The following is a 19,107-nucleotide window of genomic DNA, read 5'->3' as shown; positions in this document are numbered from 1 at the left end:
ATTTATCTTTTTTTGTCTTTCGAATTCTTTGCAAATTTTATTTGTGGTAAGGTGATCAAGATCGCAGTATAGGCATTTTGGTACAGAAACTGTGCAGCTTTGTACTGTATGTTCATCGGAACATTTCGGACATCTTGCTTTTCCCCTGCACTGTCTTTGTGAGTGCCCAAATCTTAGGCATTTGAAGCATTGCTGTACAGGAGGGATGTATGGATCTACTGTTACCAAGTTTGAATATATGATTATTTATTTAGGGGGAGTTCTTACGTCAAAGAGTAGTTGTACAGTTCCTGTTGGAATGTATGTAACGGTCCCACTGCTATCTAAAACTCTTCTGTTAAGTCTTCTGGCCGATATATTTTCACGTTTTTTTGTAATTTACTGTCGTTAACTATGTTTTCCATTGAAATATTGATACTTACATCTCTAAAGACCGCGTCTCACCATCAAATAATTTGATCAAACAGTTTGAGCAAACTCCGGAAGTACGTCAAAGTGACGTCACAATTGCAGTTTTTTTGAAATTCTAAAAATCTGTGCTCTCACTATCAGTCTAGTTTGATCAAATTCTTTGTATTGAATTGTCTAACTTGTTTGTACTTTATTTAAAATTAAAATTTTTCATTATTATCCACAATGAACACTCAGGATGTGACGTCACTAACTGTCACTTTGTGTCACTAACTGTCAAGTTTGATCAAATTATTTGATGGTGGGACGCGGCCTTAATAATACCCCTTGATGTTAGCATTTTTTGAGGTATATAAGCAAGAAATCCTTTCTCAAGGATTTCTGTACTATTTAGTACCATATTTGCCTGTTTGGAGGTGTTAAAAATTACTCCAATTCTATTCATGCCTTTTCTACTAATTTCTTTAATTCCAGTCGTACCCATTGTATGAAATACTTTCCCAATATCCATAGGATGGATATTTCCTGCTTTTCCCTTGTCACTCTCTATCATAATAAGGAATGGGCCGAAGTTATTCAAGGCCAAATTTGACGTGTTCTCAAAGCACAATTTGACATCCATATTTGTTCGTTATTAACTTGACGTCAATAAATTCGTGAATTTCTTGAAAGCAAAATTTTCTTGTCCTCAAAAAAATTGAAGGAACTTGGAATAAATGTTGTAAAAATGTCAATATTTTCAGTAGTACCAATGCAATGATTTTTTTTTATTAGAAGCTTTTGAATGTCGTTAGTTTCTTTGTTTGAGTAAAGTGTTTGATTTGAAACAGAATAGAATAGAACAGATTAATAAAATAGAGAGATAGATTAGAATAGATATATAGTATAGAATAAACTTGAAATAGAATAGAGTAGAATATAATAGAATAGATGTAATATATATGTAGATACTTACTAATAAAGTATTTGATTTAAAACAGAATAGAGTAGAATGTAACAGATTAAATGAAATATATAGATAGATTAGAATAGATATATAGTATAGAATAAAGTAAAATATAACATAATAGGTGAAATGATTGTGAAAAGCAATAGTTTTAAGTACCTACTATCGGTATTACAGAGTAATGGAGAAATAGATGGAGATGCATGCAGTAGAATTAGGGCTGGATGGATGAAGTGGAAAGAAGCGAGTGGTGTGTTGTGTGACAGAAAAATTCCAATGAAGCTGAAGAGAAAATTCTATAAAACAGCCATAAGACCGGCTATGATGCACGGAACTGAATGTTGGGCAGTGAAAAAGAAAGCGGAACAACGAATGCATGTGGTGGAAATGAGAATGCTTAGATGGATGAGTGGAGTGACAAAGAAGGATAAAATTAGAAATGAGTATATTAGGGGAAGTCTAGGTGTGGCACCAATTGATGCCAAAATGAGAGAGCATGGGTTAAGATGGTTTGGTCATGTTCAACATCGAGACGTTAATCACCCAATACGAAGAATAGCTGAAGTGCAGATTCCTGGAAGGAGTAGGAGAGGAAGACCAAAGAAGACGATAAGGCAGGACATGTTGGTAAAGGGGATTAACATTGATATGACTCAAGATAGAATTGTGTGGAGAAATGCAATTAGGGAAGCCGACACTGCATAGGGATAAGGCAAAGAGAATGATGATGATGATAATAGGTGTAATGTGTAGATACTTATATAGAATAGGTTTGAAATAGAGTAGAATATAATAGAATAAAGAGACTATATACATCCCTAATAGCACAAGGATGTCCTTCACGGACTTTAGGGAGGTCCGTTTTCGTCCAAGGAACGTCCTATTTTGGTCCAAATGTCGTGCTACCGAATGTCCGTTGGACGTCCACTTAAGGTCCGAAGGGACGTACTTTGGACCTTAACAGGACGTCCTATTTTGGTCCAAATGCCACGTTGCCAAACGTCCGAGGGGACGTTCAGTGAATGTCAATTGGACCTTCATAGGACGTCCCAGTTTGGTCCAATGTCTTGCTGCCGAACGTCCATCTAACGTCCTGAGAGGACCTCCGGTGGACGTCTAGCATCGATATTTAGACCTGTGGAGAATGTATGGTGGGAAATAAAAAATAAATTTTTAAGGAACTTATATTACATCTTATATTAAATTACAATTATTGGATATTACATTATTTACATTAAATTACAATACACTTCTCCAAGAAATTAACGCACCACCTTAAAAATAGGGCATTTTTGATGTCTCGAATTTTCTAAACCTGTTGTCCCATCTGAGTGATTTTTTTATAATATAGCCTAGGCTATAGGTTACATCCTTAAGCTTGTCATGCACTGGGAGCTATACTGTAATATATGTATATTATATCATATCGCTCTCTATAGTAATGAGTGAGCCTGCAGACAGGGAACTAATGGTTCCGTATGTGCAGTCTCACTCATTACTCATTACTATAGAGAGCGATGTGATATAATATATATTACAGTATAGCTCCCCGTGCATGACAAGCATAAGGCAGTAACCTATAGCCTCAGGCTATATTATTATAAAAAAATCACTTAGATGGGACAACAGGTTTAGGAAATTCGAGACATCAAAAATGCCCAATTTTTAAGGTGGTGCGTAATGCACTGTATATATAGGTAAACTTATATACAGGCTGTAACAAAAATAAGATTTTTGTGTTTATTTAGTTGGCTATCTATTATAGTGTACAATCATCTAGAATATTTTGAACAAACTAAAAACACGAATATATCATCGAAAAATTAATAAAAAGGTCTTAAAATGCTTGGTTATATATTAAGATCTAGTTAAAAAGAAACCAAAAACTGGATATTTTCTACAGAACGTAGATTATGAATTTTTAAGCCAGCTAATCCCATTTATTATACAGGGTGTCCCGAAAAGATTGGTCGTAAATTAAATCACATATTCTGGGACCAAAAATAATTTGAATGAACCTAACTTACCTTAGTACAAATATGCACACAAAAAAAGTTACAGCCCTTTGAAGATACAAAATAAAAATTGATTTTTTCGAATATATCGAAAACTATTAAAGATTTTTTATTGAAAATGGACATGAAGCAATATTATTGCAGTAACATCTTAAATAAAAATTATAGTGAAATTTGTGCACCCCATAAAAATTTTATGGGGGTTTTGTTCCCTTTAACCCCGCAAACTTTTGGGTACGTTCCAATTAAATTATTTTTGCGGTACCATTAGTTAAACACTGTGTTTTTAAAACTTTTTTACCTCTTTCTATTTTTTCGATAAAGCTCTTTTTATCAAGATATGGCTTCTTTTTAAAATGGTTCAAAATATACCTAAAAATGTAAATCATAAATAAATTTTCATATTATTAGTCTCTACAATCGTACTTAACCATATACAAATATGTGGTGGATTTGACAAATATTCAAAATATCACGATAAAAACTGACTTCAAAAAAGTACTAAGAGGCCAAAAAGTTTTAAAAACATTGTGTTTAATAGTACCACAATAATAATTCAATTGTAACTTACACAAAAGTTTGGGGGGGTTTAAACGAACAAAACCCCCATAAAATTTGTATGGGGTGTCGGGTGTCCAAATTTCACTATACAGTGGAACCTTGATTATCTGTCTCTCTATTAACTGTCACCTCTGTTAACCGTTTTGTAAGAGAGACTAAAAACTTTTTTTACAGTCACCTCCTGTTTTCATATGATATTTTTTGACATGTTTTGTAGTAAATTCAATTATCTATTTACTACAAAACATGTCAAAATTTACATGTGAAAACAGAGATGACCCTAAAAATGGTTTTTCGTCTCCTACAAAATTCATGAAAAAGCAGATAGGAGGTATTGTCACATCACCGACGATATACCAGAAGTATATGTGGCCATACCAAATAATACATCCTTGATAAATATAAACATTTTTATTGCACAAAATCTTGTCATATATTTTTTTCCATAATCATCACTACGATGATGATTCATTTGTATTGAATTGTACATTGCAATTCTCTGATGTTTGGGAAAAAGGGCTTAAGTCAGAATTGCACATCGATAATGTTTTGATGATTTCTGGACCAGAAAAATCGGCTCTTTTTATTGGTACATACAGTTTAAGTCTGCAACACTTTTTTTATGGTCCAGAAATCATCAAAACATTATTGATGTGCAATTCTGACTTAAGCCCTTTTTGCCAAACATCAGAGAATTACAATCTGGTCATAACTGACCAATGAGCAATTTTAATTTAACCTAAATTACTACTGTTCCTTAAAATGAAGAGCTTACCCCATAGCGTCTCTTATCTAATCTAACAAGATCGTGCACTATTCTAACATACACAGGCACACAAGCACTACGCTCTGCTTTTCACTATCACCTATCACTCAAACTAGTTCAAAAGGCTTTGTCCTCTTCAATCTTCTAGTTTGTCCAGTAGTAGATATGAGGAGCTGGATTTCCTCAATATTCTCATACTTATGAAGTTGTTGTTGCTCATGACTTACTGTTATCTTCTTGATGACTATATTATCCAGGTTCCATTCCTAGGTCTTGATATTTGTTTATAAAGTAATATCTTATTATGCATCGACAATGTGGAGTTTCTTCCAACTAGTCAATACACTTTTTATAGGTATCTTTCATAGCCACAACAAGGCTATAATACGTTTCCTTCCTGGTTTTTTTGTAGACCACTTTCAGCTGATTCTAAAAAATTAAAATGAATGGTAATTTTTCTATTCTTTACAATTAAAAATCAAAAGAAATAGGTAGTACTATTTACAGGTAATAATATGCATAAATATTTCGTTTCCTAAAGAATACAGAAAATTGAAAACGTTTTTATAATACTTACATAATTGTTTAAACAAAAGAGACCCAGCCAGAGCAAAACGCAAAACTAACAGACAGAACTGCAAAAAAAAAGCCACTAATTTCCATTTTTCCACCCCCTTATCTTATATGCATTTTCCAATCAAAATTTTTAGGTTGTCATGAACATGAAAGACTCAACCTCAACAAATAATAATAAACAAAAAGCTGTACTTCCACTTCCCGCCAAATGGACACAGGCCACAGGTTTGGGACACTGAATTCACGCCAAATAAAATGAAAAAATAGAACAATTTTCTTTTTCGTCAATTTCTTCACGTGAAGTTTATAACGAACAAACTTAGACGTCAAAGTGTGCTTTTACACGTCAAATTTGGCCTTGAATAACTTGGTCAATTTCTTGTCCAATTTATTGTTGATGTAAAGTGGACTTTACAGTTAGTATTTCTAATTCACTACTAAACGTATTATCCCGTTTTAACTTTTCACTTAACTACTAAATTAATGTTCAAACACTAACTAACTATATCTACAGTATAATTACTTAATTTATAACAATTTTAACGCGATGATTTAAGATTTTTCTGACAAAACATCTAATCACACCCACGCCATTTTGTCAATCCGAGTTGAATCACATTCACATTCGACACAACCAGACTACCAGACCAGGACCAGACACAACTTCAAAAAACAAAAACAAACACACGAAACACCATAGATGAGGGGGTGGGGCGAAACACTTAAGAAAAGAGAGAAACTCCCTTTCCTTTTTCCTTGTCTATATACGTCACGTCAATTGTCATTTCCAAAATGACCACATAGACATATTATGGGCAGACAAGCCATACTCAGCAAAATAGCTTAAAGCGGAAGTAGTCGATCGGTGGTCTACCTATCTCTTTTAACCAAGCGATCCCGCGCATGTGACAGACAAAGATGGCTAGATCACTCGATGCTTAATTCTTGGGTGTGAATCTGTTTTTTTAGTTTACTCCTCCTGGGTTAAAAACAAAGCATAGTGATATACAGTTTTAACCATCATACAATAAATAACATTTTATAGTATCATGGTATTTATACGTTAGGGCATGCCCCGCGCACTCTAATAAAAAACATGTAATCGTATTTATTTTCCTTCCATTTTGTCAGAGGCGCTGATGTCGGTATTGTGATTGGTGGAACATGACGTTTGACAAATCCTGCGTTATCTGTGAATCTGTCTTCAGTGTTCGTGTTCGTTCGTTCGTTGTCGTTCAGTTATTTTATATGGTCGGTTATGTGATGTGTTTGTGTCACCATAAAAAGCTGATATTCAGTTGTGTTTTTTGATATTTTGTAATCGAGTACCTTTTTAAAGGTAAGTTTTTCTGATTGTAAGGCAGAGATTTTCTGATTGTAGGTACTGTTTATCCAACAGTTTTAAAATACACACTTTATTTCGCGTTTTGTTGTTAGGTCTAATGTATAGTATCATGGTTTAACGGTACAGTTAAATCGTTATCGAATCGTAGCGTGTATGGCAACCTTTACCATTTTCTGAACGAAAATATCGAATGATCACGATTAAGTAAATCGGTTCGTCATTCGTCGCATTTGATTCGATATTCGAATTCGATTACAACCAGATGATTACAGTTAAGCAAGATCCATATCAAAACAAAAAGTGGAAATAACACTAAACAAACCAAAAGAAAAGCAGACATGGAAGCTTGTCAAGCAGTGGAAAGAGAAATTGATAAAGTTTGTTCGAAGTTTGGAAATATAAATGAACACGCCAAAAGGGTTCTATCGGATCTCGTAAACCAGATTCAGAACTTAAAAGAAGAGTATGATAATAGTAAGTGCACACTTTGGTATTTTTATTTAGAACAAAGAATATTAAAATTTATACTTTTCCCTAGTGTCTAGTTGCATTATTGTGTATATTAGTATCTTATAAGATTTGTACTAAAGTTAATATATTTTTATCCTACTCACTAAGTAGTTAATAAGGTGCTGAAGTAATCCACATTGTAATTTTGCATTCTTCTCCTTAGTATTTTTTGAATGTAAAATTGATAATTAAAGTTATATAAATCATTTAATAGGTTCAGTATCATCATCATCAAGGCTTTTCATTCCCGATGGAATGTTTGCTGCTCTTATTTAGAGCTCTCTGATACACTTATTGTGGCGAATCACTCCACATTCCACCTTCCATTTGGACGGCGTTATGCATAACTCAACCAAGCGCCAAAACATAGTTTTGAGATAAATGGCTTCAAAGTTTTTCGTTTCTTGGTTGCTTAATGGTCGCTTAATGGTAAGTGGATTAATGTCGCTTGGTTTAATTTTGTTTTTCTTAGTAACCGTTAACGTGACAATAACAGGGATTTTTTCCAAGATAGTTTTAGCTATGTGTCACCAGAATCCGCTGTTATCTCGATATTAAAGAAATGGAGCTTGGTCGAGTTATGTATAACGCCGTCCATTTGCTGTGCACATCTCATAGACTAAAACCCAATTTTCTTTCACTCATTTTTATATGTGCATAGTTCCCTCCAGTTTCTCACTTCCAGAATTTTGATATCTCTCATGACCTGGTCCTCCCATTTCTCTCTGGGTCTTCCCCATGGTCTTTCAGTTTCTGGTTTTCATCTGGTGGTCTTCTTAATCGGAAGGCCATTTTTCGTTCTCTCTATGTGTCCCAGCGATCTCAGTCTCTGCGCTTTAATAAATCTAACTATATCTTCTCCCTTCATTATGTCTCATAGCTCATGGTTCATTATTTTTCTCATTTCTCCATTGTCCATTCTTATCGGGCCTATAATCCGTCTGAGGATTTTCCTTTTGAATATTCTCAATTTTTCTTCATCTTTTTCTGTGAGACACATTGTCTCAGCTGTGTATAGTCCATCCGCTATAACTTTTCACATGCCGTACAATTTATTTTCAATTAAATTAAGTCAAAACAGAAAGTGAAACGTACGCCGATGTGTGTAGTATATAGTATACAGTATACAAAATGTATATACACATCGACGTTCGTTTCAATTTATGTTTTGACTTAATTTGATTGAAAATGAATCGTACCTCATGGGAAATGTTATAGCGGACGGACTATATGTAGTATACTACTAGTCTGATTGCAACTCTGTATATTTTCAGTTTTGTATTTCTGGATAAGTTCTTGTCCTTCATTAGCCTATGATATCTCCAGTATGTTTTGTTGCCTGCCAATATTTACTAGGTACTGGTTTGCCTTTCACCTCTATCAATATAATGACCTAATTACTACCTAGCAACCCACATACCACGTGTGGGAGTCATATGTTGAACTAAGGCCACATTCACAGGGATTATATCCATCCTTTGGATTTCGTAATTTTATTTTATTTATTTATTTTATTTACGGGCGAACCCATTTTACAAAATAGGTACAATTTTTAAACAAGTATGATAATTTAAAAAAATACAATTAACATGTTAAAGGTTTAAAACAAAATAAAACATTTATAAGCTAAAAATTACAAGACAATTCAACATGAAAGTATACAGACAAATACTATATATAATAAACATAAAAAGTAGGTACCTACATCTGATAATAACCGTCGTCAAGTGATATTTGACAATACAGCCTTGAATCTATTTAAGTTGTAGGAAAAGTCGAGTTCCTGAAATTGATTTGCAATTCTTTGGTTTCGAGATAAGAACGAATAATGAGCATAATTTGTTCTATGCATTGGTACAGAAAATGAAACCAATTGTCTTGTCTGACGGTTGGGAACTGCGAAATTAATTTTGGCTAACATACCTGGGCAGTCGATTTGTGAGTTAACCAGCTTAAATAATAGAATTAAGTCGTGATGTAATAGACAGCTTTTTAATGTATTAATATTTAGCATCTGTAAAATATCGTCATAATGCATATACTGGCCGTTTAAACGCAACATGTCTAAGGAATTTATGTTGCACATTCTCAATTTTATCATTATACAACTGATAATAGGGAGACCACACCGAAGAGCAATATTCCAGATGAGATCTAACTAACGAACAATATAGAATCTTTAATGGTTGGATGAACGTAAAATCAGAAGTAACTCGTTTGATATATCCAAGAAGCCTCAAAGATTTGTTAATGATGGTTTTAAAGTGCTCATGAAAAGTTAGTGAGGTATCTAGCCATATTGCAAGATCTTTGATTACAGTTTGCAATGAAAGAACATATGTATTAATGCTGTAATCATACAGTAAAGGGTTATTAGTTCGATAAAAACACATGACATGACACTTACTTGTATTCAGTTCCATACCATTATTGATGCACCAACTTTGAAGTTTAGTCAAGTCGTCTTGTAATTTTTCAGCCTCTTCACTTGACCTTATTATAGAAAATAACTTTAAATCATCAGCAAATAGGAGTACCACACCATGGTGAAAGCTTTTAGCTATATCATTAATAAACAGATTAAACAATAAAGGTCCCAAATGGGATCCTTGTGGTACGCCAGAAGTTACAGAAATTTCATTGGATTTAATACTGTTAAAACGTACAATTTGTTTTCTATTGGAAATATAATCTGCAAACCATTTTAGTAACGATCCAGTGACAGCAAAACTTTCAAGTTTAGTTAAGAGGAGCTCATGATTAACTCTGTCAAATGCTTTTGATAAGTCTGTATAAATAGCATCAACTTGATGACCTGCCTCCATTGCTTGTGTTATATAACTAATAAAATATAGAAGGTTGACTTCTGCAGATCTGCCACTGCAAAATCCATATTGTTGAGACACTATTTTCTGCCTAAATACTAATGATAGATGTTCTGTTAATATGGCTTCAAACAGTTTGGGAATGGTGCTTAGTATAGATATAGCACGATAGTTCTTTATATCATGCTTATTACCGCTTTTATAAATTGGTGTTATATAACTCAATTTCCAGTAACTTGGGAATTGACCTGATGATAATGACTCATTGAATATACAGGGTGTCCCGAAAAGAATGGTCATAAATTATACCACAGATTCTGGGGTCAAAACTAGGTTGATATAACCTCACTTACCTATATACAATAGTGCACACAAAAAAAGTTACAGCCCTTTGAAGTTACAAAATGAAAATCGATTTTTTTTCATATATCGAAAACTCTTAGAGATTTTTTATTGAAAATGGACATGTGGCATTCTCATGGTAGCAGCATCTTAAAAAAAAATTAAAGTGAAATTTGTGCACCCCATAAAAATTTTATGGGGGTTTTGTTCCCTTAAACCCCCCCAAACTTTTTTGTACGTTCCAATTAAATTATTATTGTGGCACCATTAGTTAAACACAATATTTTTAAAACTTTCTTGCCTCTTGTACTTTTTCGATAAGCCCAGCGTTTATCGAGATATTTTGAATATTTGTCGAATCCACCACATATTTGTATATGGTTAAGTGCGGTTATAGAGACATGTTAATAATCTGATTTATTTATAATTTACATTTTTAGGTATATGTATTTTGAAAAAGAGGCCACATCTCGATAAAAGGTGACTTATCAAAAAAAGACTAAGAGGCAAAATAGTTTAAAAAATACTGTGTTTAACTAATGGTACCACAATAATAGTTTAATTAGAACGTACACAAACATTTGGGGGGTTTAAAGGAACAAAACCCCCATGAAATTTTTATGTAAACATATTAAAAAAGAAGCCGCATCTCGATAAAAACTGGCTTATCGACAAAATACTAAGAGGTAAAAAAGTTTTAAAAACGTTGTGTTTAACTAATGGTAACAAAACAATGAATTAATTGGAACGTACACAAAAGTTTGGGGGGGTTTAAGGGAACAAAACCCCCATAAAATTTTTATGGGGTGGAAAAATTTCACTATAATTTTGTTTTAAGATGTTCCTGCCATAAAAATGATGCATGTCCATTTTCAAGAAAAAATATCTAATAGTTTCCGATACATTGAAAAAAATCGATTTTCATTTTGTAACTTCAAAGGGCTGTAACTTTTTTTATGAGCACATTTGTACTAAGGTAAGTTAGGTTCAATCGAACTATTTTTGACCCCAGAATGTGTGGTATAATTTATGACCAATCTTTTCGGGACACCCTGTATAATATAAGGGACGAGCTAATACAAAACTACAGTATTTCAATAAGATAGGAGGTACTGCATCAGGACCTGGACCTTTCAGTGGTTTCAGATTAGTTAGATGTTGATAGACTTAGGAGATGCTAACAGAATAATTAGAAACATTCTGATCACTATCAGTTACGAGTATTTGATGTTGAGTTATATTATCCTTACGATACACGGATAGAAAATGAGAAGCAAACAGATTGGCAGATTCAGACATAGAATTAGACCTAACATTATCAAGGAACATTTCAGACGGTCAAGGATTCTGGTCCTTATTGGCATTTGCAAATTTCCAAAACAACCTACTGTCAGCCTGTATAGAACACTGGGCATCACTCACGTACTGATTGTAGCATTGTTTAGAGAGTACTTTACACTGAGCTCTAAGACATGAAAATTTGTCGTAACTGTCTAAATCAACAATGTCTTATGTTCTTGGTGTGCCATTTTTTTCTGTATAACTAGTTCCCGTAATTCAGGTGTAAACCACGGAGGAAATTTCTTAGCAGAATTTTTTTTGATGGGGACATGAATCTCGATTATTGAATATAAGACATCGTAAAATATATTAATCATTTCATTTAAAGACTTACCCAACAGCAAATCATCCCACAAAACTGCACCTAAACAATCATTAATAACTTCAAAGTTTACATTTTTAAAATCGTAATAATATTGTTCAGGAATGTTATCAGTGTTAGTATTTTTAAATCTTAAAGAAGTTACAAGTGGAGGGTGGTGATTATCGGGGGTAATGAGATCATCTATTGATTTTGAGACTATGAGAGGACTTTGAGAAAATACTAAATCCAATAGAACACCTCTCTCATTCACAATATTTGAGCACTGAAAAAGATTATTGAATGCAACCATATTTGATAATAAATCAATAGCATTAGTTTCAAGAAGATTAGCTTGTACATTAGGTGTAGCTTCAGATGCCAGATTATTCATTCGCCAGTCACAATTAGGAACATTAAAATCGCCAAATATATGAAAACAAGCTTTAGAATATTCTTCGGTAAGTGTGTCTACATCCTGACAAAATGTTTCAAATACATCTAATGATGCCTTTGGCGGTATATAAACACTACCTATCACTTGAGGACAATTATTACCAACTACAACAAACAAGTTTTCAATAGTTCGAGAAGTGTCCAACTGACGGCTTGTGAGAGACTTGTGAACTGCAATTAAAACTCCACCGCCTCTTTGTAAGGTACTCGTATCTGCGGAACGATCTCTTCTGTATATATTATAGTCACCGAAACCTAATTCTCCATTATGAAATTCACCATTTAACCAAGTTTCATTAAAAATAATAATATTATAATTTGTTGTGGAAATGTTGCGCTTCAATATAGATAATTTGGTCCGTAGCCCTCTAACATTTTGATAATAGACACTGTAATAGCCATTTGATGCATTATAATTTGTTGTGGAAATGCTGGGCTTCAGTATAGACAACTTGGCACATGGACCTCCAACATTTTGACCACATATATTCAGTTCGTCAGAATTGACATTACCTAAAAGTCATTCATTTGTACGTGAACCGCCTGCATTGCGAGACAGTCGAGGAGGTCTTGACACAAACTCTCTAGCTGTGACCCTAGCAGGCCATGCATCTGGCTGCAGCATAGCTTCAAAGAATGACTGACGAATACCAATTTTAAAAGAGCAATAGTAATCACAATAATGCATCTATTTATGTAAGACATTTAGTCTATTTTTAAAAGGTTTTAACCTTTGTATTTTTGGGTGGCTTAGCATGTTCTTATAACATGATGATGCTCTTTTTACTGAGCGAAAACATTTTGTTGTGATGTTTGTGGCCCTTTTAACGGTTTTTAAATAAATATACTAACAATAAAACACTGAAAACGTTTGTTTTCTATACTTCCACAAAATTTATTATAACTAAGTGACTACAGCTGTTTCGGCAGAGTGCCTTTCTCAAGTGATATAGTTTACAATGTGTTTGCCTTTTTAAGTCTTCAACTGAAGAGGTTGAGGAGTGGGGAGCTGTTTGTCTCGAGTTAGTCATTCAGAATTATATCTGTATTTTTCAGTTTATTAATTTCCATAGATTCTAAAAAAGATAGCTTAAGGCCTTTATTTTGAATATGCAGAATTTGAAACTCTTCATTGAAAGAATGATTATGATCTAGAAGGTGAAGTGCGTATGTAGAAGTGTCTGTTTTTCTATTGTTGAATGCCCTTTTGTGTTCTGCTATCCGTCTGTCAAAAGTTCTGCCAGTTTGACCGATGTACGTTTTCGGACAGTCACCACAAGTTAGTTTGTACACACCACTCTGTAGTTGCTTTCTCTTTCGGCTTTTATTCGCGGTGTGCAAGTACTTGGAAAGGGAAACGAGAAACGACCGTGCGCGAGTCGCGGAGAAATATTGCATCTATCTTAAATAATTCATATTGTCAATTGAAATTGTCAAATTGACGTATATTTCATACCTTCTGTCATTGACGCAGAAAAATTATATATTGCTCCACAATATTGATATGATATGCAATTATTATATAAAGGTAAATTTAATTAATTGTATTTTGCTTGCAGTACTGCATTTTAATAACTGATTTTATTTACTACATACAATTGTTTACGTTTGCTAAACATAACCTGCATCTTATTTTTTCTTCTTATTATTTTTTTGGACTATGGTCTTGACAATTATCCAGCAACCAGGACTAATATAATTGGCCAATATAATTAAAAGTGCGAATAAAAGTACAGAGCGTAGAAATAGAGGTCGCTTTGCCGAACTTGCACGGTCCCAATTGCTCTTAATATATTTGCTTAAGGTGTTGTTAGTTCTGAAAGCTGGTGTTATTCCTTTCTTTTTTATGTATCTGGCTATTTTTGTTATCTTGCCAGTATATGTGAGAGAGCAGAAGGTACTGGGTTCTTTCTGTGGTGGTGGATACACTAATTTCAGGGCTTTCTTATGGAGTTTTTGGTTTAAAATTTTGTTAACTGTTTGTTCGTTTTAAACCAAAAACTCCATAAGAAAGCCCTGAAATTAGTGTATCCACCACCACAGAAAGAACCCAGTACCTTCTGCTCTCTCACATATACTGGCAAGATAACAACAAAAATAGCCAGATACATAAAAAAGAAAGGAATAACACCAGCTTTCAGAACTAACAACAACTTAAGCAAATATATTAAGAACAATAAAAGCCGAAAGAGAAAGCAACTACAGAGTGGTGTGTACAAACTAACTTGTGGTGACTGTCCGAAAACGTACATCGGTCAAACTGGCAGAACTTTTGACAGACGGATAGCAGAACACAAAAGGGCATTCAACAATAGAAAAACAGACACTTCTACATACGCACTTCACCTTCTAGATCATAATCATTCTTTCAATGAAGAGTTTCAAATTCTGCATATTCAAAATAAAGGCCTTAAGCTATCTTTTTTAGAATCTATGGAAATTAATAAACTGAAAAATACAGATATAATTCTGAATGACCAACTCGAGACAAACAGCTCCCCACTCCTCAACCTCTTCAGTTGAAGACTTAAAAAAGCAAACACATTGTAAACTATATCACTTGAGAAAGGCACTCTGCCGAAACAGCTGTAGTCACTTAGTTATAATAAATTTTGTGGAAGTATAGAAAACAAACGTTTTCAGTGTTTTATTGTTAGATAAAATGAACTTCCATCAAGTAACGGTCGAATCCATCAAATAAATATACCTTTTACCAAGAAAATTTTTTCATTAAATTTATAAAGTTTAATGTGACAGTGCACTGAAAATTTTTTTGTGACCCCACAAACAAATTTGTAATGAAAGAAATTTTAGGAAATCGCATTTTCAACAATTTCAGCCCTTTCACTTTTTGTCGAACAGCTGAAAATGGTGAGGATATTGATCAAAAACGGTTCTCCTTTAAAATCAAGATGGCCACTAAGGCAACGGCGGAAGTCATTTGGATTTTAAATTTACACTACTATTCACGCCCCTAAAGATTAGAAAAATATAATTTTAGACAGCTTGGCATGCAAAGTCAAATGCTAATCCAACTGGACTATATATTTACCGTAACTGTAAATGATTATACAAGAGTAACTGCAACTAGTAAAACTCAAATTGATTATATTGCTACAAACATAAATCACCAACAAAAAACAATGGTTGTGGAAGGTTTTATCTCTGATCATCGTGCACAATTGTTCCAATGTAGCATTAACACAGACAATGATGCCTATATATTCATCCGTTCATATAGTGAAAGGAACATAAATCGTTTTGTTCAAACCCTTGAGTCAACAAATTGGTCAGAGGTATTTAGTACAATTTCTGCTGAGGATAAATCATTAGCTTTTTTAAACACTATCCAAAATTACTTTCGGTCCCATTTTCCACTACTTAAATGTAAACCTAAAAAATGTACACGTTCGAATAATTGGTTTACGCAGGAACTGTACAATTTAAGGGATCAGCTAAAACTTTTAGAAACGATCTGTCAGCAAAATAGTAATCTTAGGCCAGTCCTTCATTTGGCAAAGACAGAATATTCGATTAAATTAAAAGCAGCTAAAAGTAGTCACTTCATGAGACAGTTAAACGAATCATCAAATAAAATAAAATGTATTTGGCATTTAGTAAACTTAACAGTCGGGAAACAAAATAACTCAAAAGTACCTAGTGATAATAATAATAATTTAGCAGACAAATTTAACCACCATTTTGTTGAAATGGCTCCAAAGTTACTTGCTGCTTTGGATCCTATTAAAAAAGGTGGGTTTACATCAGCATCAAAAACCCGTAATAGTTGTTCTATGTTTTTATATCCAACTAACCCACAGGAAATAACTAGTGTAGTCGGAAGTTTTAAATCCAAACACAGTTGTGGTTTTGATCAGATTTCCCCTAAGTTATTAAAACAATGCATTCACGCTTTCGCAGATCCACTGACGGATATTTGTAATGCCTCTTTTCAACAAGGAATATTTCCTAGTATGTTTAAACTATCTATTGTAATCCCTTTATTCAAAAGTGGTGATAAAGATGACCTTAACAACTACCGTCCCATAAGTCTCTTATCTGTGTTTTCAAAGATAATTGAAACTCTGGTTTATACTAGAATAAACGCATTCGTAAAAAAGCATAGTGTCTTGCATAATTTTCAACATGGTTTTACATCTTCTAAGTCTACAACTACAGCTCTTGCAAATTTCGTCAGCTTAGTGTTGGATGCTTTGGACAGACGAGAGAAGGCATGTGGTTTATTTCTTGATTTGTCCAAGGCTTTTGATACTTTGGATCATAATTTGTTGCTAATAAAACTTGAGGGGATTGGTATTCGTGGTGTAGTTCTAAAATGGTTTACTTCCTACCTAGAAAATAGAAGACAAAAAGTAAAGATAACATCTAATGGACTTAAATACGAATCAAACACGTTGGATATCCATTATGGTGTCCCTCAGGGTAGTGTATTGGGTCCTCTACTTTTTATAGTATATATTAATGATATAGCTTTGATAACTAATTCACTGAGTGGAGTTAACATCATCAGTTATGCGGATGATACCAACATTCTAGTCACAGCAACATCCAATCAAAATTTGCAAAATAAAACTACACAGATACTATCCACCATCAACAGTTATTTTTTATCCAACAAACTAGTTTTAAATGAAGAGAAATCAAAGTATATGATTTTCACGTCAAATAATTTATTAAACCATCAAGCCACTATACAAGCAGCAATAGATAAAACAGACTGCACGAAGTTGCTGGGGGTCCTGTTAGACAGTAATTTTAAATGGTCAAACCACATTTCTAATTTGAAATCCAGATTAAGTAGCGCATGTTATGCATTGAGAATTCTTTCACGTCTCTTTAATACATCAATATTAAAAACAGTATACTTTGTCCATTTTTACTCAATAGCCAAATATGGCATTGAAGTCTGGGGTTGTACCTCTGAATTAGAGCAGATATTCGTACTTCAGAAAAGAGCTATTAGGATAATATATAAAATGAAATTTAGAGATTCTTGTAGAGGTATCTTTAGACAAAATAATATTCTTACAATTCCTGGTCTGTATATATTTTCGTGTATAATGTATTTACATTGCAAAATTTATGAATTCAATAAATTTCAATTTAACCATATTTATTCAACAAGATTCAGAGACAATCACTTTATGCTTCCACAGCATCGTTCTGTTTTGTTGGAAGGTAGCACACATTATGCAGCCATAAGTTTCTTTAACAAATTGCCAATAGATATACGAATGAATTTAAATCAGCCAAACTTTCGGAGGTGTGTACATCAATACATTTGTGAGCTAGAGCCATATTCTACAAATAACTTTTAAGTATGTTTTGTCGTATTTATTAATTTATATACTTTTAATATGTACATTATATATGTCTGTAACTTTGACTTGTCTCATACATGTACAACTTTGTATAATGTCGCATGTGATGAATAAATTTGACTTGACTTGACTATTTTTGACTCTGATATTATTGCATGTAACATTTTTTATTGTAAAACTATGGAAATTCTTTTAACCACATAAAGTCAGTCCTCTGTTTTGGCGATGCGTGGGTCAATTTTCAGCCAAATCGAAGGATATGTATTTTGGGAATGGAGGAAAATGTAAATAAAAAAAAAATATGAAAAAAAAAAGATTTTTTAGAAACGCTTTTCTTTAGGTACGAGTGACTAAAATTAAAAATATAAAAAAATCAACCAAAAAGCAAAAAATTAAAAAAAAAATTGAAAAAATCTAACAGATCCGTCAAAGAAAAGCGCGGCGCGTGTTCATCGAATAAACGGTTTTCGAACCACGCTCTTCTTTTGAAACACGCTGAAAGTCCTCCGTCTAAATAATTGAGAATTCCGACTCAGTTTAAAGTTGTACACTTTCGCTACACCCTGTATATCGATCTTCCGCATAATGCAGAGTATGGCGTTATCCACTTCTCACGGATTTGGATGCTTTGTTTCGTTGTTCGTACAATTCTTTGAAAATTGGTGTACAAAGGTGCCCCAAATTGTTTATATCCTACAAAATTGTAAACGGAATATTTTTCAAAGAGGTTCCACGTTAAGTAGGGACTCAGAGTATTAAAAGGTTTTTATGATATTTACAGTTTTGGTTTGTCGGTTATATGTTCGTCGGTATATCCAAATAGCTACAGGAAGAACCCCTGCTATGCTGTTAGGCTGTTGCAGTCTAGAAGATGAAAGATTTTTATGATATTCACAGACAAAAATCCTATTGTGTGTGTATTGCGACAGGAAAGGCTTAACCTAAGCCGAGGTTTTTAGTAAAGCTCTGAAATATTGGTTCTCAAAACTAACTGTAATATATTGAGTCATCGCATTTCGTGTAAACTCGAGAGATTTTGTTGTTGCGAAGTTTAAGTAATTGTAAATGGTTGAAAGTAAAACCATCATGGCGTTCGAGGGCTGTCTTGAGAGGTTTTCTGACCATTTGATTGGTAGAGAAATATCTGGTATGATTCCTATTGGTCTAAGTAGGAAGTCACTTTTTTTGGGAGAAGAAACCCAAGTTTTAGAAGGATCGAGTTAGCGGTCCTAGACATCAGTTCCGTATAAGCTATCATCATGTTCAGTTGAGTTCAGTAGAAGCCATCATCATGTTTAGAGGAGTTCCGTATAGGCTATCATCATGTTCAGTTGAGTTCAGTAGAAGCCATCATCATGTGCAGTTGAGTT

At 33.5% G+C, this 19,107-nt stretch overlaps 2 protein-coding genes and 1 long non-coding RNA gene across 3 annotated transcripts in view; 1 reads left to right on the top strand and 2 right to left on the bottom strand.

Moving 5' to 3' along the window:
• The window catches only part of LOC126879253 (cuticle protein 6-like), a 189,263-nt gene that overhangs the window by 23,434 nt on the left and 146,722 nt on the right, over positions 1 to 19,107 (bottom strand). The gene's annotated exons all lie outside the window — the stretch shown is intronic.
• Positions 2,528 to 6,009, bottom strand: LOC126879265 (uncharacterized). The gene is made up of 2 exons (XR_007696016.1): positions 5,277 to 6,009; positions 2,528 to 5,128 (listed from the first exon to the last, which is right to left on the bottom strand). It is a non-coding gene; the product is annotated as an uncharacterized LOC126879265 (long non-coding RNA).
• Positions 6,713 to 19,107, top strand: part of LOC126879255 (E3 ubiquitin-protein ligase RMND5A) — a 41,534-nt gene continuing 29,139 nt past the window's right edge. The window contains exon 1 of the mRNA XM_050642325.1: positions 6,713 to 7,094. Coding sequence (XP_050498282.1) covers positions 6,959 to 7,094 — 136 coding nt within the window. The 5' untranslated portion in view covers positions 6,713 to 6,958. The remainder of the gene's footprint in view (positions 7,095 to 19,107) is intronic.

This window comes from Diabrotica virgifera, chromosome 1, assembly GCF_917563875.1.
Source record: "Diabrotica virgifera virgifera chromosome 1, PGI_DIABVI_V3a".
NCBI classification, from domain to species: Eukaryota; Metazoa; Arthropoda; class Insecta; order Coleoptera; family Chrysomelidae; genus Diabrotica; species Diabrotica virgifera.
Note: the sequence above shows the minus strand (reverse complement) of the source record. Positions and strands in the feature narration are given on the sequence as shown.